The 26,045-nt window shown below is 43.3% G+C and overlaps 2 protein-coding genes across 3 annotated transcripts in view; one reads left to right on the top strand and one right to left on the bottom strand.

Moving 5' to 3' along the window:
- The window catches only part of LOC141015121 (neurotrypsin-like), a 38,947-nt gene extending 13,844 nt beyond the window's left edge, over positions 1–25,103 (top strand). For both annotated transcript variants that reach the window (XM_073489047.1, XM_073489046.1), the window contains exons 3-15: positions 2,076–2,118; positions 10,917–11,159; positions 11,334–11,472; positions 11,568–11,746; positions 12,185–12,332; positions 16,642–16,820; positions 17,129–17,270; positions 17,703–17,923; positions 19,581–19,722; positions 19,823–20,107; positions 21,286–21,408; positions 21,490–21,758; positions 22,134–25,103. In XM_073489047.1, coding sequence (XP_073345148.1) covers positions 2,076–2,118; positions 10,917–11,159; positions 11,334–11,472; positions 11,568–11,746; positions 12,185–12,332; positions 16,642–16,820; positions 17,129–17,270; positions 17,703–17,923; positions 19,581–19,722; positions 19,823–20,107; positions 21,286–21,408; positions 21,490–21,758; positions 22,134–22,693 — 2,673 coding nt within the window. In that variant the 3' untranslated portion in view covers positions 22,694–25,103. The remainder of the gene's footprint in view (positions 1–2,075; positions 2,119–10,916; positions 11,160–11,333; positions 11,473–11,567; positions 11,747–12,184; positions 12,333–16,641; positions 16,821–17,128; positions 17,271–17,702; positions 17,924–19,580; positions 19,723–19,822; positions 20,108–21,285; positions 21,409–21,489; positions 21,759–22,133) is intronic.
- Positions 5,362–8,823, bottom strand: LOC141015915 (E3 ubiquitin-protein ligase TRIM21-like). The gene is made up of 2 exons (XM_073490137.1): positions 8,774–8,823; positions 5,362–7,605 (listed from the first exon to the last, which is right to left on the bottom strand). Exon 2 carries the CDS (start codon positions 7,594–7,596, stop codon positions 5,908–5,910), a length of 1,689 nt encoding a protein of 562 aa, XP_073346238.1. The 5' UTR covers positions 7,597–7,605; positions 8,774–8,823; the 3' UTR covers positions 5,362–5,907.
- Positions 25,104–26,045: the final 942 nt, after the last annotated feature.

The following is a 26,045-nucleotide window of genomic DNA, read 5'->3' as shown; positions in this document are numbered from 1 at the left end:
AGTCCTCGGGGAGGTGTGTGTGTCTGTGTGTGTGTGTGTGTGTGTTGTTTGTTGGAGAGAGACAACTGAAGATCAGATCTCACCTGTGTGAAGGTGAAATGTGTTGTATTTCACTGCCCTCACTACAGTTATTCTTCCACAGCGGCAGCACTGTGTGTGTGTGTGTGTGTGTGTGTGTGTGTGTGTGTCTGTTACGTATATATGTGTGTGTGTGTGTGTTACCTACATGTGTGTGTCCTCTCCTCTCCTCTCCTGCAAGGTGCCCCGTTGTGGCGAGGTGTGACCTGATTTCTGAGAATGAAACAGACGCTCTGTCAGATGCCATCTGAAGCTGTCTGCTACTATTTGTGTGTGTGTTTGTTATAGTTTCTGCTCCACGCTCTCACACCTGGGTGGGTCACACCTCTTATATTATCTTCCTTTGACTGGTGATGCCCGCCGTTAATAAATTAACTCGTCCAGAAAATGTGTAAATTGTCAGAAAACTCCTCTGGTTTTATGATTTTTCTCTTTGTTCTCTGTTTTCTGGCTTTGACCTGAGAGTGTTTCATATTCAGAGAGCGAACGCTTTCAAGGTTGAGTCCTGCGATACGAAGTGTTCCACCTTTTTTATTGCGCTGTTTGGACGTGAATGAGTCAGATTCATCCTTTAAGTGGCCATCGAATTTGTGGGTTGACATCAAAAATGTGTTCGCAGTTACACAACGCTGTCAAGGAGACCGGTCATGTTTTCTAACACTGAAAATAACATATGATTACATTATTGATAAGTGGACGGCTTGTGGACGTCAGAATAATGACTGGTTTCTGTTGTGAGCAAAGGCAGGACTAGTGGGATGTTTGCTCCAAAACCGGTTTGACTGCTGTAACTTGGCCGTCTCTCCCTAACCGGCCTGAAACTCACCAACACTTAACCACAGAAGCTGCACGTCAGAAAACACTCAGATGGGCTCGTTTGAAACCAAAGAGAAAGTATTTTGTCAAGAGTTATGGTCATCTGTGTCAAACATGCTATGTCTACAGCAAGAAATTGACACCCAGTAATAAAAAATAACATAAAATATACAAAAACATAATTTTTTGAACAAATATTGTTTAATTTGGGTTCAGGGAGACCCTAAAGACCAATCTTGAACCAAGGGACGTAGAATAAATCTGTGTGCACACCTCATGGATCAGGAGTTATGAGCCAAACTGATGAAGAAACAGCTCAACATCCAGGCTTTTTATACTTTATAAAGTCTTGTATGCTAAATTAACGGCCCATTTCGATATTGATAACCGATAATATCAGTTGAAATAAACCGAATTTCTCGGATTCCAGCTTCTTAAATGTGAATATCTTCTGGTTTCTTTACTCCTCTGTGACAGTAAACTGAATACCTTTCGAGTTGAGGACAAAGCAAGACACTTGAAACACTTTTTCACCATTTTCCCGACATTTTATCGACTGTTAATCGGAAAATAACAATGAAAATAATCATCGGCTGCAGCCCTATTCAGCATAAAGACTGGAAACGGGGGGAAACAGCTGGCCTGGCTCTGTACAAATGCAATAAAAGCAGTCTATTAGCGTCTCTAAAGCACATTAATTTAACATGCTCCATCTCTTTTGTTCAATCCATCTAAAAAAGTCCAAGTTTAAAACTGGCAAGCTGTGTGTTACGAGGGCTCTTGTGCTCTACTGCTTCTTGTGCAGGAGCAGAGAGACTCCAAGAAAAACTATTCTTTCAACAAAGTATGCAGAGGAATAAGTCCTAAAAACTGTGACAGTGATCCACGAGTACAAACTAGATTTACAAATGTGTTTTAAGAATTTATGAATGAATGTTGGTGGAGTAACACGTGTACCGTTTATATGTGTAATCCAGTCGGGAGCTGTTTGCTGTGATCGGTCATGATCACAAGCATTTATTCAGCATATGCATTTATTTGTGCATCATGAAATGTCTCCTCGTCAAAATCTGATGGGATATTCTGCTAAAGAAAACAACCTCGTAACCTTGACTGTCTGTTTTATTCTTAATCGTCCTTTATTGCCTTTTAAATCTGAATTTCTCTCTTCCTGTGTGCAGGTGGTGGCTGAGGACAGTTACTTAAACGAGGTGCAGAACTCAGGTAAGTGGGAGGTGATGCTCCTGTCTCTACACCATAAATCAATCTCCTCCTCCTCCTCCACCATCTCTTCCCTTCCTGCTTCTGTCTTTTCCCTCCACTTTAACCCACATTCGGGCTCAGACGCTCACGAATCCCCACCGTCTGCGCCTTCGTCTTTTTCTCTTTTTATCAGGCCCCTGCTCCCACACTCACAGCCTTACCTCTCCTCTCCCCTCCGGCCCGCACCCCTCTGCATTTAATTTTCCCCGAGACGAGGCCATGATGGGGGGTGGGGCGAGGAACTCCTCCTTCTCAGGCTCATTTCCAGTGTTGAAATGTCGCTGCTTTTATAGCCGTGCACACGCCGACAGACCAGTGAAAATCACACGCAAATACAAACACACTTAGGTCACATAGAAGGTGCCTCAGCGCTCTCGAAATACCATCATCACCTGGATTACAAGTTGATTTTTATGACCGGGATTCAGAAAATGTTGCACAAGATGCTCGTCTGTTGCAGCGTTTTCCTCCTGCTCCCCTTGTGTCGCACCAAATTGAATCAAAACCAGGTGAAATTGTGCAAAAAAGGTGAACCCGGTTTCCCCCCCGTGTTCCATATTTATCATAATATGTGTGTTTTGTGCAGAAGACGCCGTACGCCCACCCCCCATACAGCAAGCCTCCGCGTGTGAACCGTGTCAAATACTCATTGTGGCTGGGAAATGGATTATAGGAGCAGGGAGACTGAGTGTTCCCATGGCGATGGAAGGGCGAGTGTTGTGTGTGTGTGTGTGTGTTGAGATGAATAGGAGAACTTGAATGAGACGTTCAGGACGCGAGATGAAGGAGGAGGAAGTGGAATTTAAAAAAGCCGACACCAAGAGAGAGAGATGTTCATTTTTTAAAGATGTCCTGCTTCCACCGATGACAGAGATACAGGGGAAATATTGCCCGGTTTAGTTACGTAAGGCTTTTTTTACTTTATTAATATTTCATCAGGGCTGACTATAAAACTTTTATCACCATTACAGAGCACATAAAGCTTTAAAACATATTTTTATTTATTCATTCAGTTTAGCGTCATTAACACACATTTAAAAACAGTGACCACACACACACACACACGTGTGTCGTGTTGTCATAAAAACAAAATCAACAGAAAGTACATGATTTAAAAAAACATGAGTCGGTGCTTTTAAAATTGTAGTGTTTAAGGAATATCATCATCGAACAGGCTGATAGAAATTTGCCTTAATGTGAAAAAACAGTGAGTGCAACCTTTAATTGTGAATGAGCAATTTTTCCTGTTTTTTTCACATTGGTATATTTTCAAAGGAGACGTTTTGTCGCGTCTCAGTAGGAAAAACTCAGGTGTTACTGACAACATTAATGACGCAGCTAAACAGAATTCAGCCGTCATTATCTTTATTATTTACACCTGAGATGTGTCAAGATGTCTGCTGTGAACGACTGCACGGCCTTCCTCCTTCATTTGTCTGTAACGCGTTAATGTAACAAGCTACTCTTTCTAATTTCATGATTTTTACTAATCAAACAATTATGGTGTTTCTCGCATTACATAAGGTCTTAAATAATCTGCACACAGGACAGGTAGAAAATATCATTGCACGTGGCTTCTCATGCTCACTTGCACAATAATCGCTCGAGCTCTCCTGATGCCAGCGTTAAATAAACCGGACGAATCGACGATAAAGTCATGAGTTGTTGAGCGAGCGGCTTGAGCAGTTGTGTTTCAGTGTGTTTGGTGCATTAAATGCAGATTATATGCCATTTAAAGTGCACCTCCAGTCAGTTTTTTGTAATTATTAGCATTGCAACCAGACTGCAGGGACAACAACACAAGCATGGGTTAGCGATAGCATCGATATTAGCAATAGTTGTCACTCAAACATACATTTTCTTTGACATTGCAGAGCTGCAGAGTTTATTCATGTCAGTGTGTAACCTCCACTGTACATTTACTGCCACTAGACGACTTCACGGCTAAACTTTCCCTCAGTCTGCTCTGAACACGGTCACCTCTGCTCTCTCTCTTTATACTATAGTCATATGTCATTATTCCATTTCAGCAACAGCTTAATTTTTGTGACTTTAAGAACAAAATTAAGTTATTTATCAAAACATATGTGGTGTTAACAGTGTGGCTCATCAACATTCCCAGGAAAGGCAAAATATGTAAAATATCAGTAAAATATGAAATATCATAAAAAAATACGAAAATACAAAAAGAGCATAGAAGAAAAACATCATGTGAATGTCCTCTTTATTAGCACTGGGCTGATATTTGGGCATAAGTAAGGTTAAATGTTCTTGTAAATTACTCTCTATGGGGAAGGAATGCATTATTTGTTTTGAAGTGACGAGTAATGTGTAACAGGGGTCGACTGATATGGTTGTTTCAGGGCTGATAGTGATTATTAGCAATCCAGGAGAAAGATGACAGATAATTGGAACCGATATTCATTTACAGGAAGAAAAACAAGCAAAACCTTATTCTCAAAGTTGAGAATAGCCACTGAACTTCTGTACAATTTTCAGGTACTTTCCATTTTCAGTTTTCACTTTCACTCCACTTAGTTGATGAATTTATCTACTTGTTACTTTGCAAATTCAGATTATTCAGCGCTGATCATAAACACTGACACTGATAATCAGAAAAATGCTAAATATCGCTCCTGATAATCAGCACAACCGATAATCACACCCCTAACATGTAATCCATTACTTTTTACTCTGGCCTGGACAGAAGACGTGTGAGGCTGATATCTCATTTGCAGTTTAATTAGTTTGAGTGTTTGTCGTTGTATTAACATACGGAAGCCGTGTTGTCATTCAGTGCTGGTTAGCATGGATGCATAATGCACGGATCTTGATGAAAACAGGCGTGTTCAGGCGGCTGGCATCTATGAGTGAGTACAATTGATGCAGGGGTTTTAAATAATGCATAAGCAGCAATAGGTAACCTTGTAGAGCTTTGCATTGTGGGTTATTTGAGCAAAGTCACAGAAAGTGTGAAGTGTGATGGGCTGAAACAGTCGACCAGAGAGCCGCCTCACACTGCACTGAACCCTCCGGTTCTCATGTGTCAAGGCTACAACTACAACTTTTTCAGGGCTGATACAGATTTAGTCGCTAGTTAATCTGCAGATTCAGATTATTTAGTGTTTATAGGTTATTAATTGTGATGTGTTACTAATCACATAGTGTTGTGGGTGAGAGGATGCTGCATCAGAGCCAAAGTAGCACTTTTTTAAAATTTGTTTATTTTATCGACAATCCTGCAGAAAAAATCACCAATACCGAAAATCAGATGCTGAATATCGACTCGATAATCGGCCGAGGCTGATAATCGGTCGACCCCTAGTTTAGTCTATAAAATGTCAAAAAACTGTAAAAGATTTTCATACAAATTTTGCAGAGCCCAACGTGACTTCAGTCCAAAAGCCAAAGACTCTTCAAATCTGCAAATATTCAACACTGATTATAAAAATAGTTAGTTCGGTGGACTAACTGTTGCAGCTCGAGTCTTAACCCACATGTTTTAAAGGCTTTTGATGCTTAGTCATCCAGTCGACTGCCCTGGAAATTGACACTGTCTTATAAATAAAGATATTAAATAAAATATTGCATGTAATAATCAGTAAATTACAGAAAAAAAGATGATTCATAAACTTTGTGATTATAAAAAGTTGTTTTACAAAAAAATCTGCCCTGAATATGAGTTTCTTTTTTGAATCAGTTGCACTGTAATAAGTAACCCACAGATCACTGAGTCTCTGAAGCCTCTGTTCACGGCGTACGACCCACAGGAACAATTATCATCGGCTCCAAGTTTGACCCATACTCATTATCACAAGGATTAAAGTACGGATACAGAGTCTCAGTGAACAAACACTCATTAAACGAGTAAATATGTGTTGCGGTCTGTACGTCGTAGAAAGAAATTTGCCGTCTGTTGTAATCCGTATACACTCCGACCCTCTCCACTTTTCCCAAGTGCACCGGCACGTTTGGAGCGCTGAAGGTTTCGAACTTATCCACCAGGAACCAGATGGCCCAGAGTCCACAATCAGGACTCCGAAACAGAGACCCCCTCCTCTGGATCGACGCCGTGGCCACACCCAGACACCACTCGGTCTTTCCCCCGACGTACACCTCGAAGTAAAACCTGCGTGACGAGAAACCTCCCTGTCCCAGAACTGCCAGGTGTTCCGTAAACATGCCCGGGTTCAGGATCTGGTTGGCCCACAGACCTGAGCCCATGCTGTACCTCACCTGCTTCCTGTCGTCGGATATGATGAGCAGAGGGTGAGCGGTGTCGGCATCGAGCAGGACGTCCTCCTCGTACTGCTGCAGGTATCCCAGCGCTGCGTCGTTTGACGTGTCCGTGCCGTCGGAGAGTTTGATTTCTGTATTCATTTTACTCAGCAGCTTTCGCAGTTGAGACAACGATGTGCTCAAAGACTTCCGAACGTGATTGATCTCCACGAGTCTGTCGAAGCTGAATGTTGACAGGTCCATTGTGTGCGGCAGGAGGGGCGAGTTTATGAATCTCTGGAGGAAACAGAACTGGTCTTCAGTCTGTTTGAGCTCCTCCATCTTCATCGTCGATGTCCGCAGCTCGGCGATCTCCTGCTCCATGCCGCTAACAAATCCGTCCGCTTGTTCTTTTGCTGCTCTTTGCTTCTCCTCCATCACCTTTATGAGCTGCACCCGGCTCTCCTGAACCTCAGAAACCAGCACCGTCAACTCCTGCACGCCGCTTGCGATTACATCTTTGGTTTCTGTCTCGCTTTGCTTCACCAAGTCCGTCACATCTCGAACCTTCTGCAGCCTTTCCTGGATCATCCGCTGCACTTTGGTCTCTGCGTCCCCCAGCAGAACCTTCATCTCTGCGTACGCTCGCTGCACAGGAACCACGTCATGCCTCTGGTGGCGCGAGCTGGCGCAGACGTCACACACCAAGACCTTGTCCTTTCTGCAGAACATCATCAGGAGTCTGGTGTGCTCCTTGCAGAGCCGGTCCTCCAGCCTCGCCAAGGGGTCAACCAGCGTGTGTCTCTTGAGCCCGGCGGCTCTGTGGTGAGGCTCCAGATGAACGTCGCAGTAGGAAGACAGACACTCCAGACAGGATTTGACAGCCTCTTGCTGGGTGTCAGTACAAATATCACACAGCACCACGCCCCCCCAGATGGCCTGCTGCTGGTCTGAGCTCCAGATGTTGGCGTCTGTCACTTGAAGGGACATGAACTGCGACGCGAGCTCAGAGATGAAAGTGTTGACCTTGAGGTCCGGCCTCCTTTCAAACGTTTCCTTACAGAGGGGACACCGGCAGACCGGCGTGTCGTTCCAGTAGGTCGAGATGCAGGACATGCAGAAGTTGTGTCCGCACGGGGTGGAAACGGGCCGAGTGAACACATCCAGGCAGATGGGACAGAGAAACTGATCCTCGGATAGGAGGCTGCTGCTGGAGGCCATGTCTGAAAACTGACAAAGTTCAGTTAAGTTAATATTTACAAAGCTGATTCAAAGTTCACTCTTGGGACGAGAAGTTGCAAAATCTTAATCTCACCACAAGATCTGTTTAATAGCCGCTGTCCCTTTTTTTGATAGGATAGCTTGAGTGTTGACAGGAAAAGGGGGGGAGAGAGAGATGTGATGACACGCAGGTCAGATTCAAACCTCGGGCGGCTGCAGCGAGGACACGCTCGACCAACTGAGCTGCTGGGACGCCCGAGGATTTGCAACTATTAAAAGTAATAGTTTAATTGTTTAATTCATTTGAGAATAAATGAATATCTTTTGCTTTTGGACTGCTGGATGAGTCTGTTAGCTTGGGATTTCCCTATTTTCTGATATATTATGGATCAAATAACCAAACTTGCGAGGCCTATTTCTTGCATGTTTATATTCATGTTTACTAGCTTCAGTAAAGCTTTGAATAGTTTTATGTGTGAGCCCCTGAGATCAGGACGAGGCATCAACAATACTGAAACAGAACAAGAAAAAAGAGAGGATTTTGATATAAAAATACCTTTTTTACCTGCTTTTTTTTTTTCTTTACCTACGTTTGGCTGAAACGGTACCAAGAGGAGACAGGTTTAGGAGTTAGGAACTGCATTTATTAGTCTTTACTGACTTCTGGTCCACGTCAGCTTAAAAGCAGAAGTCCAAAGTTCATTCAAAGAATTCAAAGAAAGAAAAGTCACCACAATATCGTTCTTGATCTCAATGAAGGCAACGTGAAAGCTCCTGTGAAGCTTATAAATGGAGTTTTTAAAATGTTTTTTGTGCCTGCTGCTGTTTACAAGGTCAAGAATCAGCTTTGAATCTCTCCTCTTTTAGCCAACATGAGCGAGAAGTCCTTAAAGTGCATTCAGAGGGGGAAAAAGGACATTTCTATATTGAAACTTTAATGAGAAACTCTATCTGCTGTTGAGGATCATGTCATGTGAAACCTATAATAAACAGACCTTGTGATTACATTATTGCTCCAACCAGACAAAGCATTTGTTGTGGTGTTTCAGAAAGCAGCATTTCTCTACTTAAAAACTGTCAAACGGCATAAAATATGAAAAAACTACAACCTTCACACAACATATATTTCACTTTTGAGCTGTTGTAATGAAAGTCCGGCTGTGTAACGACTACTTACATGTGTAGGTGTTGGTCTGTGAAGGAGGAACGGTGACGGCAGCGAGCTCGGTTGTTTCCCAGGAAGGAACTTTACTTTCAGTTTCCTCCTGTGTCATGTTTCTTAAAGGGACAGCGCGCCTTTTTTTCCCCTCTCTCTCTCTCTGAAGTCAGTGGCTTTTTATAGGTTTGGATGTTTTTGAGTGTGTTCTGTATTATTTATTGTTCCAGGATGGATTTCTGCTTTAGTTCAGTACATTTTTGCCTGATTGATTTCCTCTTTTCCCTCTAGTCTGCTCTTCCTCTTATCTTCCTCCAAATTGGACCCAGCAATGCAATGTGTGTGTGTGTGTTTCTGTCTTGATCACTATGCAGCAAATCTCCGAGTGTGTGTGTGTGTGTGTGTGTGTGTGTGTGTGTTACTGTGCAAGGTGGGCTCGAGGGTTGCTCTGCGTAGATAATGTTCCAGGACGGCCAAGCTGTGTGTGTCGAGGAGATAAGACCGCTGCCGGTCGCTGAAGCACCGCCGCTATTAATCATAGTTTAGTAGTCGCTTGGCCCCGAAAACACTTAAAGCTCCAGTGTTTCACCACAGGGGGGAAACACTCCATTACATGTAGAAATTAACAGTCACTGTTGTTTTTATTCTGGGTTTTTGGGGGATTTTTATACTCTCAGATCAGTTGACGACGGAGAGGAGACGACAAGAAAGGATAGAAAGATGCAAGAAAATAAGAAATAAATGCATTGGTGGTGTTTTTTCTGATCTCGCTACAGAATCCTGAAGTGTTTGATATTAAAAGTGCATTCGTAAACAGTCTCTCCCTTCAGTAGGGATCACTCTGGCAATAACTGGACCATTCGTGAATGCACTGTTGAAATACACCGTTTGGTTATTCGGAGCATAACCTTGAGCTAGAAGCTGGTAGCCTGCGTTTCTAAAACTTATTTTCACAGCCATTTTGTTGCAGTAGTGTGTCTCATCATCTTTTACACTGTCGACACGCTCTTGCTCTCCATTTTGTGTTATATCGATGGGAAAGTTTCCACTTTCTGACAGTTCAAAAAAAGAAAGTGATTTACACAACGTCCCAACAAAGTTTTTTTTAAGAATCAGGGTTTTATAAGCTAAGATTTTTATTGCAATCGGGCAAAATATCCCAAAAAAACTTGATCCCATGAAAAAAATCCCATAATTGTCCCAGAAAGTCCGTTTGCGACCCCTCGTGTAGCAGTAAATAACTGAATAATCATCTTGCTATGACATCCTACCTTATGGTTTAATCATTTGTGTGTATTTAACAGGCATTTCACATCAGTCTTTGCCAACACACGTCCAGATATATTTAGCTTTTCATGCCCATCACCAGACGTCCAAGACGGGCGGATGTACAGAAGTGGGTCTGGACTGAGGGACGTGCACACACCTCCACAAAATTCAAAAATACATTTTAAAAGCTCCAATTTTCATAATAGAAATGCCCTTTAAACGAGGATACGGAAGTTCTTTGTCTAATCAGCCGTCCTCCTGCTGTCAATCAAGCCAAAACAAGCTGAAAAACTCGTGCTAAAAGCCACTTTGATGAACCATTTTGCACCTTTACCTTGCCCCGCTGAGTGCATTAGTACGTCTGGTACTTATGCGTACCACTCTGCTTGTTATGTTCTGCAATATAAATCCTTTTCAAGTTTATTATAGGCGACAGAATATAACCTGCTCTATATTTTGTGGCCTAATTTTGCTCCACTTTGAAGTCAGCAGTTTCTCTCTCTCAGTCTGCCTCACACCCCTCCTCCTCCTCAGAGGAGGAGATTACTGGAAGTGTCCGATCACCACCGTGTTCAGTGTTGTTGGTTTAAGGTTAATGGAGATTTCTCCAGTCCAACTCGGATCAGCAGCGGGGGTACATGCATTAGAGGGGACCCTGCTGTGGCAGTGGACAGTGTATGAGCCTCAGCAGTGTAAGTCCTTTATGTCCAGATGAAACGCAGACATGGGGATAATGTGACATGAATAAGGGGCAATTCCACTCGTTAAACTTCTTTCACTTTCACTCCCTCTTTCTTCACATTGTCCTCTCTGACCCAAATCCTCCTGCTTTCATCCACAACATCTTATCCTCTCATCTTCCTCCCTCCCTCCCTCCCTCCTCCCCTCTGTGCAGTGCCTCTGTCCTGCTCTGAAGGATTCACAGAGTTGGGGTACTACAACGGCACCGTGTCTCAGACGGACTCTGGCGCCCCCTGTCTGAAGTGGACCGAGTTCCCAGACTACGTTATGCAGTACCCGGGCCGAGGGCTGGGCGACCACAGCTACTGCAGGAACCCGGACCGGGAGTCCAACCCCTGGTGTTTCTTCAGGCAAAACTCTGGAGCCATCGGATGGGCCTACTGCGACTGCCACCAGGGTACGACTGTGGATCAGCAGGCTGTGACTGACCCAGGAGCTTTTACAATGATAATAAACTTTGTTTTATTGCACTTCCTTAAACTACAAAGTCATTTATGATCAGAATGAAACACGGATAAACATCGAGAGGCGTGAATATTGATCTCGTCTCTTCTTCTGTGGGTGTTTTTAGGTGCAGCCCGTCTGGTTGGCAGCTCGTCCTCCGGCAGTGGGCGCGTTGAGGTCTACCTGAACGGTCAGTGGGGGGCGGTGTGTGACTCCCACTGGTCAGACAGAGACGCCAGTGTGATCTGCAGACAGCTGGGCCTCGGGTAAGAGCAAACAAAACACACGCTCTCCTTCAGTGTTGATGTCTCACAGCTTGTTCTCACCGCTGTTTTTTTTTTTTTTTTTTCCATCCCGACAGTGAAATCGGCACGGCCCTGCAGCGCTCTCAGTTCGGCTCCGGCTCAGGCCTCTTCCACTACGAGCGACTGGGTTGCCGTGGCGACGAGAACAGTGTGAGTAAGTGCCGGAGCAGGACGTTCGTCACCGGCGACTGTAGCCATGGAAACGAGGCGGCAGTGGTGTGCGCGCCGCCGGAAGGTCAGTGCGACTTCAATCAGACCTGAGTGTTTCCTCCACACACCTGAGAGACTCTGAGGCTGAGTTATGTTTGATTTACTGACAGATTATTGGTTTTTCCTTCACAGTGAACTGCGTGGGGATATTTTATGAATTCCTGGTTTGAGCCTCGAGCAGTTTCGGGGCTTTCTTTTGTGCTCCTGTCACATTTTTACTCACTTTGGGCTTGTTTTTCACTGCAGTTTAACAAAACAATCATGGCTGGAAGGAGGGAGGATTCAGACATGTCTTTTGTGCAGTTTAAGGCAGTTATAATGTTGTAAAAATCAGAAAAAAACACAAGTTGAATTTCTTTGATAATTAGTTTTACAAGTGTCACCGGTATTGTAAAGAAAAGAGGGGCCCCCCACGTGCTACGTGATGAGCTGTTCATACGTATATCTCTACATCCTCTCTCAGGCAGCGGCCCTCCGCTGCGATTGGTCGGAGGCGAGGAAGACTTTGAAGGTCGCGTGGAGGTGTTTCACGCAGGAAGGTGGGGCTCCGTCTGTGACGACCAGTGGGACGACAGAGACGCCGAGGTGGTGTGCAGACAGCTGGGCTTCGGGTAAGTGCGGCGGGGATTTCTCGCACCTTCACACCAGGTTAACACGTGTGGTGACACTCAGCCCCTTAATTACACTTGACGGATTAAATCGCACTTTAAGCTGCATTAAAGGATGAGGACGGCATCATTGTATGTTTTTTCTTAATGTCATTAAATCCTATTAACAATTTACTTCCTGAAATATCCCACCTCTTCCCTACGGACGACATGAATCACAAATATGTAGCTTAATTCAGTCGTTTTAATGCGTACTGACGCTTTAAGCAAGTATTACTCATGTTGGACTCAGATGTGGAATAATACACATTTGAGGCTTTAGTGAGGGGGATAGGACATGTGGGACGAAGTCAAAATAAACTACAGTGCCTGTGTTCATTATGATGAAGACACACGTCACCCCGGTGCAACACTGTGACTCATTTATGTGTTTTTAATAGTTTCTGGACGACAATGGAGCTCAGAGGAATATCAGGCTTTGACCACACAAGTCAGACTCGTTAGTCGGAGGAATTCATAGTTGCTTTTGGTCTCACCAGCTTTACCCTTTAACCTTCTCCAGTTCTCGAGAATTATGTTAAATTACCCTAAAGTCAAAGCTGTTGTTGAATTATTTGGAGTAGCCTACGGCCAGGGTTTTGGGCTCTTTTGAAAGGTTATAAGCTTAATTTTTTTAGTGATTCTGGCATACATGGTCCAAGTTCAAATGTAATAACAATATATCTGAAAAAGGACACTTAACACATGTTTTTCTGAGGAAATATTCAGGCGCCTGGCAATGAAATGTAATTTTGTGACCTCAAAATACTCCCGCCTGATAGTGACAGGGGCACAAACTCATTGTAGTTCTTTATTTGCTTATTTACACTAACTTTATGCATATAAAATGGTCAGAAACATGTGCTTAGGTGGAAAAACAAGAGCAAAATGCATAAAACTACATAAACTTCAAAACCTGATATAAACTATATATTACTGGATTTGAAATCTAATTGGCTACAAGACGCATCAATCATCTGGAGTGGCAGGAGAGAGGAGAAGGGGTTAACATGGGGTGTAAGTAAACATGTAAAGCTAAAGGATCCAGATACTTACAGATGCCTCGCTCGCTCAGCTGGTGTGTTATATCATGCACCGTTGTCCCCGTGCATGTATAATATCCCCAAAATGAGCCCGTGCTGGAGGCGGCTGCTCGCTGAAGCCTGCATTTTCTATAAGATGATCTGATTTTTATTTAAATCCACCTTTAAAAAGTAAGCATTTTTATGTCTGAAGAAGTGTTCAAGTGGAACTTAAATTTGTGGGACGTCTCCTCCTGTTCTGCATTTAAGTAATGAAGTTCACTAAATCAGCTGTTATAGGGTTTCTGTCGGAGGGTTTTATTGTCCACTTTCACTCCTGCCTCGATGGTTTTGGATGGCCCTCAGGGAGGAAGAATCCTCCTTGTTAACACTAAAAAGAGGCAGAGGCCAGATCTATTTACTATCCCACTATCCTGCGACTACTAAAGAACGAAAGGACGGTGCAATGTTGGGTCATTTCGAGCAATAGAAACACACAGCTTGCAGTTGCGGTATTTTCAGGAGCTGTCATTCTCCTTAAAGAATAACTTAAGCAAACTTTACATTTTTACATTTCTTCTATTTACAATTGCATCTCGTGTCAACGCTGTGTTTATAGTTGGTTAGGGTCCGGAAAAGATCCTGTTTCGGCTTAAAAATACCTGTTTTTGTCGGCAAAACCGTCTGGAAACGTCCCGATGTCTCGTCAAAAACATCCAGTGGTTTCAGGCTTATATATGTTAAAACCAAACAAGTGAACAGACGGCATATAACCAGCAGATGGCAGTACAAAATCAACAAGACAATAAACAGTAAGCAAATTAACATCAAATAGACACCATCAACAATAACAACAAAATAATGTAGATACACAAAACAGGGATACGATCAATCTGGTGCGATGTTGAGTTACTTTCTCAAGCAATAACCTTCAGAGAGCTACATTACAGTTGGGAGGGGGACATCTGATTTTCTTTTAGAGATGGCCAGCAGTGTTTTGTAAGTCTTATAGTGTAAAGTAAAGTTACCTGGTAAACAAATCTCCAGACCCAATGGGAAGACAGCTTCATGAACGCTGGTTAGGGTGTCACAGAAATGTAAAATGTCATATTTTATTCCAGCGTCTGGGCTGGTAACAGTTTAGTTTCAAGACTTTCGACGGAGCACACGGATGTCATTTGGATCAGGGATCCTTGAGAAACACCTCGTTTTATGTAGATTGCGTTTGAATCCGAGCAGGTGTTCCCTCCTTGTATCCCCGGCAGACGAGGTGCGTAACGTCGAGCGTCAGACGGTGATGAAGTCGTATCTGTGGGGACAAAGAGCTTCCTTCCATGTTCAACATGAGGTTGCATTTCATCTCCTCAAACGCGGTGGGACATCTCACCATCTGCGTTCGTGGATCTAAATAATAGATGTTGTGACACTGACGCACAGGTTGACACGCAGCTGCACGCAGGCACTGATGTGTCTGACACTTAAAGACGAAATGAAGTGAGGATGATTTTTCCCACCGGGATACTTTCTTCTTTCAATACATGTCAGACATTCAGACGCTTGTCATTTTATTGTGCTTTTATGGAGTTTTTGCCAAATGACACTCAAACATGATGTTGTTCTGCTTGCTACTACACGAGCTAATGTGGTTTTGTATGATTGGATACACTGATGTAACTCAAGAGTGGTGAAAAATATTTGACTTATTTATTAGAAGAAGAGATAAGAGAAGCGTTTTTATTTTTAAAATAGAAAATATTGATGTTTGTACATGTAGCACAGAGCAGGAGATAACTGAGATTAGACTTTATTGATCCCTCACCGGGGAAATTCACTTGTTACTGCAGCTCAAGAGTCATGAGCAGAGTGAAAACAGGGATTTAGTGAGAGATAGAAATTAAACAAGATAAAAAACAAGACGAAATAGAAAAATATTAATCATAAAGACTACGCACGTGATTTTAGCGTCTTGTTACAAATTCTGCAACTTTCTATGTTGTTTCTACTTCCTGTACTATGATATTTTTCCCATTTTTCATTTTAAAAGCTCGATATTTACAATAATAATGACATGGAGGTCACTACAACATGACTGCAGACAGGGTTCTCTGTAGTTATTGTATATGGTCTGTGCTTCAGCGGTACACCGGAGCAGAAAAGCCTTAACTCACACAAACACACTAAAGTCGGTGCTTTTTGCAGCGTTTCAGCATCAATAAATAATCACTACGTAAATGCAATCACATCCTTTCAGGAGCTATTTATTATTTATTTGGATGATTTGATTTATTTTGATATTTGTTTTATATTCAGAGTGTTTTCTTTATGTGATGTTCCTCTCTCAGGTGATCCTGATCAGGTGATTAGTCATATTTCTGAGACAGAGGCTCATGAGAAGGAGCTCTTTCCTCTACAGATAATATAGCTCCGACCGTTGAGGCTTTATTTTTGGTTCATTTCTTTCTTTCTTTTTTGGTGTTTTTGTTCCGAGTTTGTGTCTATATCTTTTGAGGATTGAGGTCTGGTAGTTTTGAGTTCAGTTTGACACTTCGTCCAGACTGAAATATCTCAAAATCTATTAAATGTATTCATAAAAATCACAAGAAAACTCCAAGACACTCTCTTTTAAGCTGTTAAATGCCTTTATTAACATTACACGGTCATGTTGGACCTTAAAAACAAACTCTGACGTGTTTCGGCATCAAGCCTTCACCTGGGCGTTTCACCAGGAAGCGCTCCTACACTTAAACTTTTTCGATCTATTGAATATATTGTTGTGTCAAACATAAGTGATTACCAGATGATGCATCCTAGAAATTATGATTGGATGACTTCACACCAGCACCACCATGAGGCTGATTGTTGTCATCATTAGTGAAATATCTCCCCCACTATTAGATGGATTGCCATTAAATGTTCTACAGATATTTGATACTTTTCCTCTAGCGACCTCATCAGGTCAACAATTGTATTTGTTCAGTAATTTGTTTTGTGACCAAATACCTGCAAAACTTCTCATCAACATTATTACTTTGTGTTTTAATGCAAATTACCCAAAGTTAGTTAGTCAGTGAAAAGGGCTGCTCAGTCAGTGTGTGAGAAGGTCGCTATGACGATTAACTCTTGAGAATTCCTGTAAAATCCTCAAATCGAGTCACTAATTCGTCAAAGCTATCCGCAGTATATCCCCGTTTAAAAAAAGGTAGAAATCCACACAATGTTTAGCTCATACAGACTGTGTGTGTGTGTTGCAGGGGGGTGGCGAAGGCCTGGTCGTGGGCTCACTTCGGTCAGGGTTCAGGCCCGATCCTGCTCGACGCCGTGAAGTGCACCGGGAACGAGCTCTTCATGGATCAGTGTCCCCACGGCGACTGGGAGCAGCACAACTGTGACCACATGGAGGACGCCGGGGTCTCCTGCAGCCCTTATACAGGTACATACACAGCACACACACATACACACACGCTACTGTACACACTGATGGGCTTCAGGCTGCTATTTATAGCCCCCGAACATCAATTAATCATTACTGCATGAAGCTGCAGCCTCCTCGTGACAGGCAGAAACAGGATTTATGGGATCTGAGAAGTTACTGATCTGCTGGCGTGAGATAGCAGCTACTATTCATTAAACTACTCATGATTAATAATTAACCTGAAAATTATACATTAATGTTAATGGAAAGTACCTTTAACCACATTAACAGCCTTTTATAACGACCACAATGTGACACTGTTTCAGACGGAGTGGTGCGTCTGGTGGGAGGAGACAGTCCCTGGGAGGGTCGGGTGGAGGTTTTCCACAACGGCGACTGGGGGACGGTGTGTGACGACCACTGGTCCCAGCAGCATGCAGAGGTGGTCTGCAGACAGCTGGGCTACAGGTACGGGAAAAAAAGTACCAAAAGAGACGAACGCTGGCCGAAAACCTTTTCCTCCTGTTATTTTATTTTATTTATGTATTTTTCTACACCTTAGTAATTATATATTCCCCTCTGCTGTGTCATGTTTGTTTATATTAATTGATTTCTTTGTGTTTGTGTTGAATGTTTCACATTAGCAGGGCCCATTGACAAGCTCATAAAGGTTTTCTTTTGGCTCCTCCTGCACATTTCTGTCTGAAGTTATTGTTTGTTGGTTTTTTTACCTCCCAACCCTTTTGTATTCTTTTTACTGATCTTTTATCTATTTTTTTCTGATGTGCAGTGAAATAAATAAATAGATAAACACATGAAAGAATAACTTTCAAATTCTTAATAAGGAAAAACTAAACAGACATAAAACTATTGCATCTTTAACCTCGTCTCCACCTTCAGGGGTCACGCTGAGGTCGTAGCTGACGGGGCGTTCGGTGAAGGCGTCGGCCTGATCCTCATGGACGACGTCCACTGCGAGGGATCTGAGACGTCCCTGCTGGACTGCCGACACGGGATCTGGGGCCGGACCGACTGCGCCCACAGCGAGGATGTCGGCGTTCGCTGCCGGGGTCGATCCAGCCAGGAGACCAACGAGGTGCCGGCTATCGCACCTTCCACAGGTGAGGGATGAAACTGAAGGCCCCATATTATGCTCATTTTTAGGTTCATACTTTTATTTTGGCTGTTTTTCATACTGCCCACTGTTGCGGCACCTCTATTCACCCTCTGTCTGAATGCTCTGTTTTATCTCCTGCTTCAGTTACTATGCATCCAACATACTATAAAAACAGGCTTAAAACCCAGTCATTTTCTAGGGATGCATGATAGATATCGGACTGAAAAATATGGATGGATATTGGGAAATTTATATTATTGGCTATTTATCTGAATCGGTGAAATCATAGCCAATAAATGAACCTGATAATATGAAGTCAGTGTGCTTTCATTGACTTACCAGAGTCAGAGACAGCAGGTGGCGTCATGCACTTGAAGATGGTTTGTGATCCGTGGACATTTTTTTGTAGAGTCAGAAGAAGACAACATGAATTTAATTTGCAATACACAGAACAAGAGATGGGAGAAGTCTATGAGCGTTAACTCCATGATTAGAGCTGTGAAATATGAAATCATCCATCTTTGCTCACAACATCTGAGCCTTTCTTACTGTCAGGTTCGCATAAACGACAGGGTGTGAAAATACAAAAATGTTATACAACATGTGCCACCATAGTTATAGATAAGAGCAAATAAAAGACACTACTGGAGAATTTGCAGATCAGCCATCAGAAAGGCTTTCCTATAAAAATCTGTTTAAAGCGATGACTTAAAAACAGGGAGTGTGTTTGCCAGCCTCGAAACAGGTCATCAGGTTATCTTACTGGCTGAAAAGAATCCATCCATATTGTGCATCCTTATCATTTTCTGCTACCTTCTAGTTTTTATTTTCCTATCTTTAATTTTGTCACGTCTTTCGGTTTTCCCTGAAAATCTCTTTGAAACGTCCTCCTGTACGTGTTGCGCATTATAAACACACGTGCCTCCACAATTAGCAGAGCTACTGCGGCTCCGGCTTTGATGATAAGTTGCACGAGAGCGCAGCGGACAGTTTGTGAGTTCTTCGTTAATTGGAAAGCGACTGCAGTCGGAACAAAGGAAGGACGGAAGAAGAAAAAAAACAAGCGCGTATCACCTCACTGCACTGCAGAAGTTTGGTGACTGTGCAACTGCAATTAATTTAGTACGAAAGGGCAAGCTGTCCCTGCAGAGAGCTGGTCTACTGCCAGACTGTCAGCTGTTTTCTTTTCTTTTGTAAACTCTATCTATCTATCTGTCTGTCTATCTATCTATCTATCTGTCTATCTATCTGTCTATCTATCTGTCTATCTGTCTATCTATCTATCTATCTGTCTATCTGTCTGTCTGTCTGTCTGTCTGTCTATCTGTCTGTCTGTCTGTCTGTCTCCCTTTGTTGCTCTGTGTCGTTACCTCGGTGTGAACACAGGTGTATGTCTGAGGTGAGTTTAAATGCCACATGTTGACAGCAGAGAGAATAAAGCGATGTTTACTGTCTCATCGCTGCAGAGCTCCGGCGCCTCCTGTAGACACGCAGCCCATTAGAATGAGAATAGAGGCTGAATGCAGAGGCACCGGGCTGCAGATGACATTTAACACTGTCAGCGGACATATAACTCCTCGACTGGAGTACGTAGATGCGCCCGCATGAATATGAATGAGGGTTTTGTGTGTGTGTGTGTGTGTTTGTGTTTTTGCTGTCAGGTCCCCTGGTGCGTCTGGTGGGTGGCAGCAGCAGAAAGGAGGGTCGAGTCGAGGTGTATCTCCATGGCGACTGGGGAAGTATTTGCGACTCGGGCTGGAACGACCTGAACGCGGTCGTGGTGTGCAGACAGCTCGGACACAGGTAAAACAAAAAGGCAACTTATATTAAGGTCATTGTCATAAGCGTTAGTTAATAGATGATATCAATCAAGCACCAATAATTCACGTGTCTCTGTCGCCAGTGGTGGAGCGGTGGCAGCCCGAGGGTTCGGTCAGGGGAAAGGGCCCATCCACCTGGACCAGGTGAGGTGCACGGGGAAGGAGGAGTTCCTGGGAGAGTGTCCCTCTCTGGGCCAGAGCATCCAGGGCTGCAGACGCAGGCAGGACGCAGGGGTGAAGTGTGACGTCGCGCCTCGCCAGGAGGCAGCGGTGCAGGCGAAAAAACCTCAAGAGCTGAGCTGTGGGCTGAGGAAGCTGGTGGAGGAGGAAGGCAAGAGGAGGAACCAGGGCGAGGAAAACATGCTCAGGTAGGATTCAGGACTTAACATACTAGTTCAGTATGTCTGTGGTTTTATCCCGGTGACTTACAAACGCACATTGAGGCCCCATCAGTGATATTGTCCACAATAAAATGAATTTATGGTATATTTGTTGCATGAGGAATAAATGAAAAAAGTCCTTCTTGGCTTGATGAAGCTGTTTGCTGGGACTCTCTTGGGAGCTTCATTATATGCACAGCGAGCAAAAACAGCTCGTACTCCACAGATAAAACACAACTTTATTCAATTATTCAATTCAGGATTTACAATTTACACCAAAGACGGAAGAGTAAAACCAGATTTTGAAAAATGGCCCTCTAGAAAACTAGTTCAGGTCCCAATGCGAGACTTGGAATGCTTCAAAAACATTTGCTGAGCTGCTTTGAAAGACTGGATTATTTAGATCGCATCACTGGCCTTCATTTACTGCTGTGTTACTGCCATCAACTGTCGATCAGTGGAATAATGTCAGAACGTCTGCAGGAGAGAGCATCGCCTCAGCCCCGTTCTCGTTCTCATGGAGGGAAGTGGAGGCTACAAGGCCGGGCTGAAGTTTCTTTTTTTCTCTCTGAAAGGAAAAAAAAAAGTTTCATTTTACGTTCACTATACAGCACCTTTGGTGTACGAACCAGACCAACCTAACACCTGTTAGCCTCTTCCTAGCTTGTGTCATGAGCGGTTCGCCATGTTCTTGAACAGATTCTGACCCATACTAGATTTTTGGGGCCGATGCTGATACTGATATTAGCGAGTAAAATAATCCGACATTCATATATTGGATATACACACACTATTTTGCAGATATTTTACAGTTTAACAATAAAATGTATTGTCTAAAATGACTTCAGTGCACTGAAAACAATATAAATTTACCCCATGAATCGATTTTATCATTTTAAAATCTCTTTAAAAACGTCCTCATATCGGCGCTTATCAAAGACTTATACACTGATACAATATGACCGTGCACGTCCTTTTTTCTCTTGTGCACAGAACTGAGAGTATTTCCTGTGGCAGTTTCTTTCAAAATAAACAAAAGAAGAAGTGTGCTGTCAGCCTACAGTGAGCAGCATGTGGCTGACGAGATGACAAAAAAACCCTTCAGGCACTCGTAAAGAGAAGAGAGAAGGAGTTATAACTGAGATTTGTTTCTCGTTCTCCGTCAGGACCACGTGGCCGTGGCAGGTGTCGGTGTGGCTTCAGTCTCAAGAAAAAGATGGTGGTCCTCTCTGCAGCGGCACTCTGATCAGCCCCTGCTGGGCTCTGACATCGGCATACTGCGTCAGCAGGTAAATCAGTTGCTTCTTACATTCGTGAGTATAAATCCGCCTGCTTCTCTCCTCTATCACCCTCTCTCCTCTCTCCTCCAGGTTTGGCAGCGACCCGTCCAGGTACGTGGTGCGTGTCGGGGCTTCAGAGCAGACCGTCACCCCGGAGCAGGTGGTGGTTCACAGGAAGTTCAAGGGTCAGAGCGGAGGTCACGATCTGGCTTTGTTGAAGCTGCCCAACAGCAAGGGTCACTGTCTGACCTTCGACCCCAACACCAACGCAGCATGCCTTCCTCCTGCAGACAGAGCATCAGGTGGAAGTGCTCCATCTTCTTGTGTTGTCATGGTTACCGCTGGCTGGACAGGAGCAGGTGGGTGTTGTTCTCTCGAGCGTGTGCTGCATGTGTCTCTTAATATCAAACAATATTCAGGATGTGGCTAAAAATATGTTTTCGATACAACAGCAGCGAATGCAGCAACATTTTCATCATGATCCTATTTAATAAATCACGTGTACAGGCACGTTTTTCATCGACTGCAGTGAAATTTGGTTTCATGAATGAGTTTGATGATCGCCTGACTTTTCCTGTTGCACCAATGAGCCTCACTTTTTTCTTTTTTTCCATCATCAGGTTAAAATGTAACTTTGTCATAGCCTGTGGTTGCGTGTGTGCTCACTATTTATTATGCAGTCTGTGTTTGTGACGTGCCGCTCCTTTAATCATCTCCTCCATCCTCTCTCCTAGACTCAGTTCTTGCATCCTGGGTCCCTCTGATGTCGTCATGGCAATGTAAGAAGCGCTATGGCGACAGCTTCTCCAGCCACGGCACCCTGTGTGCCGGCAGTCCTCCCGACACCAGCCTCCTCCATGACGACAGTTGTCAGGGCAACTCTGGAGGCGGCCTGGTGTGTCAGGAAGAGACGGGTCGTTGGGTCCTCACCGGGGTCGTTGCCGGGGGATTCGGCTGCGGCGACCCTTCCTCGCCCTCGCTCTACACACGAGTCAGCCGCTTCAGGAGCTGGATCGATGAGGTCATCGACGCACGTGCCGAGGAGGCGCACACACACGCAAACACGCAAGAGGATCTGACACACAAAGACATAACGCACACACATGAGGAACACGAGGATAAAAACGTCCACGTGCACGGCAAGCTCAAACACGCACACGACCAGCAAGAAACAAACGAAATCAACGACATCACACACACTCATCACTCACACGCCAATCAGCACGCTCACACCCACACCAAAAGCACACACGCCCACCGTGAAGCCGACACAAACACACAAATTCTGGTCTGATTGAGGCCGTGCCATTGGCTTACCATCTGTGCCATGTGACCGCCTGAGGAGGGAGAGTTAAAGGAAAGTCAAAAGTAAACTTTACCAGTAAAAGAAAAGAGAGATGCTCCTAACTTAAGTCAGTACAAACGGCCATCTCTGTGCTCATTTCAAATCTCAGTGTTGTGAATCCCGAGTGTTTTATCCGTCGGATGAGTACAGCAGTGTGGGCAGACCTCCCCGAGCTGCCAGGATGACAGAGTGAGTGTGTGGGTGATTTTTGGTGCTTTAAATGTGAGTTACAGCCCGCTGAGAGGCAGAACGATGACTGATGGGTCGGCAACATTTAGGTCGAGCCTGGCATGCTGATCAGGGCCTCTCACCAATACTGAAAATCAAAAATATTCAGCATGGCATGTATTTAAAGGACAATAGTGTTAGCATAAAAACATTCGGGGGATACTTCTGAGATGGTCACACAAGAATCTATGCTAAAATTCACCTATTAAACGTGCGTCTTCTGTGCGACTAACCACCAGAACATCTAGAATAAAGGCTGATTGTGTATCATCATCGTCCCTCTATGATTATTAATATAGTTAAACTCCTTCATCAGGCGACGCTCGTCCCGAGTTTTGATAAAAAATTCAGATGCGGGCGATGTTGCTTTTTTCAAACAGGGCTGTTAACTTATACCTTTACTGGACCCAAGACTAAGCTATTTGACTTAGGAGCATACCGGCGATTTTTCATGTCTAACCACTGCTGACTATTGTAAATCCTAAAGCTCATAGTGACATCCAAAAGGGTGCAAAGTACAAAATGGGGGGATGCAGTGTCTTTCGAGGGTCCAAATATAAACCATAAATAAACGCAGAAATAAATCAGGACATCAAAATAATTAAATCCTAAAAGGTTGCTCCAAATAGAAACCAATAATGTTGCAAGACCATCAGGGAAGCTCTCCTCAATCGCAGAATTACCTACAACCCTATAACACATCTGGTCACTTAATCAGTCGAATACATGTAATATATGATGTTAATAAATAGATCAGCTATGAGCGTTAAATTAACCTTTGCTGTTGGCTTATTAGAAACAGAACTCGACCTGAAATATAAACATTATTAGTGACTTACTAACATTTATAATGGAAGGCTTTTTATTAGAAAGTGAGACACTCATCAACCTTTATTAACGACTTGAGAGATTTCTCACAACCTGGCAACCCAAACGTTGTTAGTGGCTTACAACTGAGCTGTAAAGTGATCATTTATCAATAAATAATAATATGGAAGCCTACACTTAAACCCACAGGATGCAGAGAGTTCAACATGATCTTCTTCTTTGGCCTTCTTGAACTTCAGCATCGTGTCGTAATTGTTTGCGACTGCTTTCCAGGAAGCTTTTTTGCAAACATGAAAAATCAATTAGCGGACTCTTGAAACTAGCACACATCATAATAAATGTAAAATCTGCATTTATTTTGCCAAAGCCACATGATTGTTGAGAGGTTCAACTCTTTCCAGATCAATTAAACTGCATTACCCGACAACAGTAATGGTTTTAAGAGGCTGCTCATTGATTTTCTATTCTAAAGGGGAAACAGAAACCACCTGGAAAGCAGGACAAAAAAACCCACTAGAACTACGGTTTAGTCAGCAGTTATATCAAGTGTAGATAATTTCTTGTATTTAAGGAGCTTAAAAACATGCAAAAACACCGGTATGTTCCTTTAAACTGTACAGGACTCTTCTCCTTTCAAAGCCATCGGTCGTGAAATATCTTTTTGTACTGATTCCAGCAGGTGGCTCTAGATAGATAGATAGATAGGTAGGTAGGTAGATAGATGGATAGATAGCTGCTCCTCCTGAGTTTAGATAGTAAGTGTGCTGCATCATTCTTGACTGAATTAGATAGCCCGAACTCTTGAAGTTAAATGTTGTCTGTTCTGTTGTACTCCGAGCAGATGTGTGATCTAACCACAAGATGGCGACGTCGCTCTATTTTCACAGGGCCGGCGGTCGTTGGACAACACGGCCCTGATGGTTCTTTTTTTATACTGTTGCTCTTCTAAGTGTTACGGACTTGACTTGTGCTTTGATGTGCCGTGAACCATTGTGTCGTGAAAGCATCTTGTAACCTGCAACTGCTGTTTTACTTCTCCAACATGGACCTGTCCCCCATGCCTGTTATAATCCTGTACATAAAACTCGATCCTACCACTGCTCCTTCCTACCTGAGAATTGATGTTCTATCATGCGGATTCCTGTAGGTTAATGTAGATACTGTATGTCTGTGGCCGGACGCTGGGGGAAGCAGTGTGAAGTGTACAAAGGCCTACTTTACCTGTGTTGAAGCCCTCAGCTGTTCCTCAGTGTAATGTGCTGAATCATGGTTGAGTATTAAAACATATACCTGGTGAGAACAAGTCTGCAGTGTGTGTGTGTCGCCTCTCTTCTCTCTCTTATTCAATGATGAGCTCCAGTGTGCAGGATTTAAGGGCAGAAACTGAACACAATATTCATAACTATGTTTTCATTAGCGTTTAATCACCTGAATCTAAGGACCAGAACCACTGTGTCGGCGATGTCGTTGGTGTTGACGCTGAATCATCATCCAGGACCATAATTGCAACTGACCAATCACATATTTGTGATGTCATAGCTTTGGGACTCGGGCAAAAAAGACACAAATATCTTTTCGGGAAACTGGAAAACTAAAATGTTATGAGCGTTACGGAGGATATATCAGTCAACTGTGCTATGAAAATGATCCCTCAGTGTTGACTCCATGTCTATAGCCTTGTCACACAACATGAGATATGTATGTATTCAAATCAAATAAATCAAATAAATTATTAAAGCCCTGCAGAAATCATACACCGTATCCCACAAAAGTAAGAAAATAATAATAAAAAAGATCACTTACAAAAGATTTATTGCGTCCAAGTAAATGAAAAGTAAATCTGCTTAGCTGCTGCTCTCAGTCACTCATGACCCGCGTTAATCTTTTCTTTTGTTTGGACGGGTTCCCTCTGAAACAAGAGGGATCAGAGGATACCCTCGCTGCAGCGGATTGGCTGGTTTTTATTGAAAACCGCAGGAAAAGTGATTTATAATGAGCATAAATCAGTCAGCTTTTGGGACACGGATGAATAATGGGCCCACTCTTCTTGAAAAGCCTCTTTTTGTATTCACTCTTCCCCTCTACTTCATCTATGTATTAAATTATGAAACTGCATTTATTTCTTCCCTGTTCAATGGTTCTGGATTTGACTCACACTCAGACTCCCCATCAAGTCCTCTTGGGCCTGGAAAAGGTACTACAGTCCTTTACTGAAGTAGAAATATGAATATCACAGTACAGAAAT

Source organism: Pagrus major, chromosome 20 (assembly GCF_040436345.1).
Source record: "Pagrus major chromosome 20, Pma_NU_1.0".
Lineage (NCBI taxonomy): Eukaryota > Metazoa > Chordata > Actinopteri > Spariformes > Sparidae > Pagrus > Pagrus major.
The sequence above is the reverse complement of the archived record's forward strand: the minus strand, read 5'-3'. Positions and strand labels throughout refer to the sequence as shown.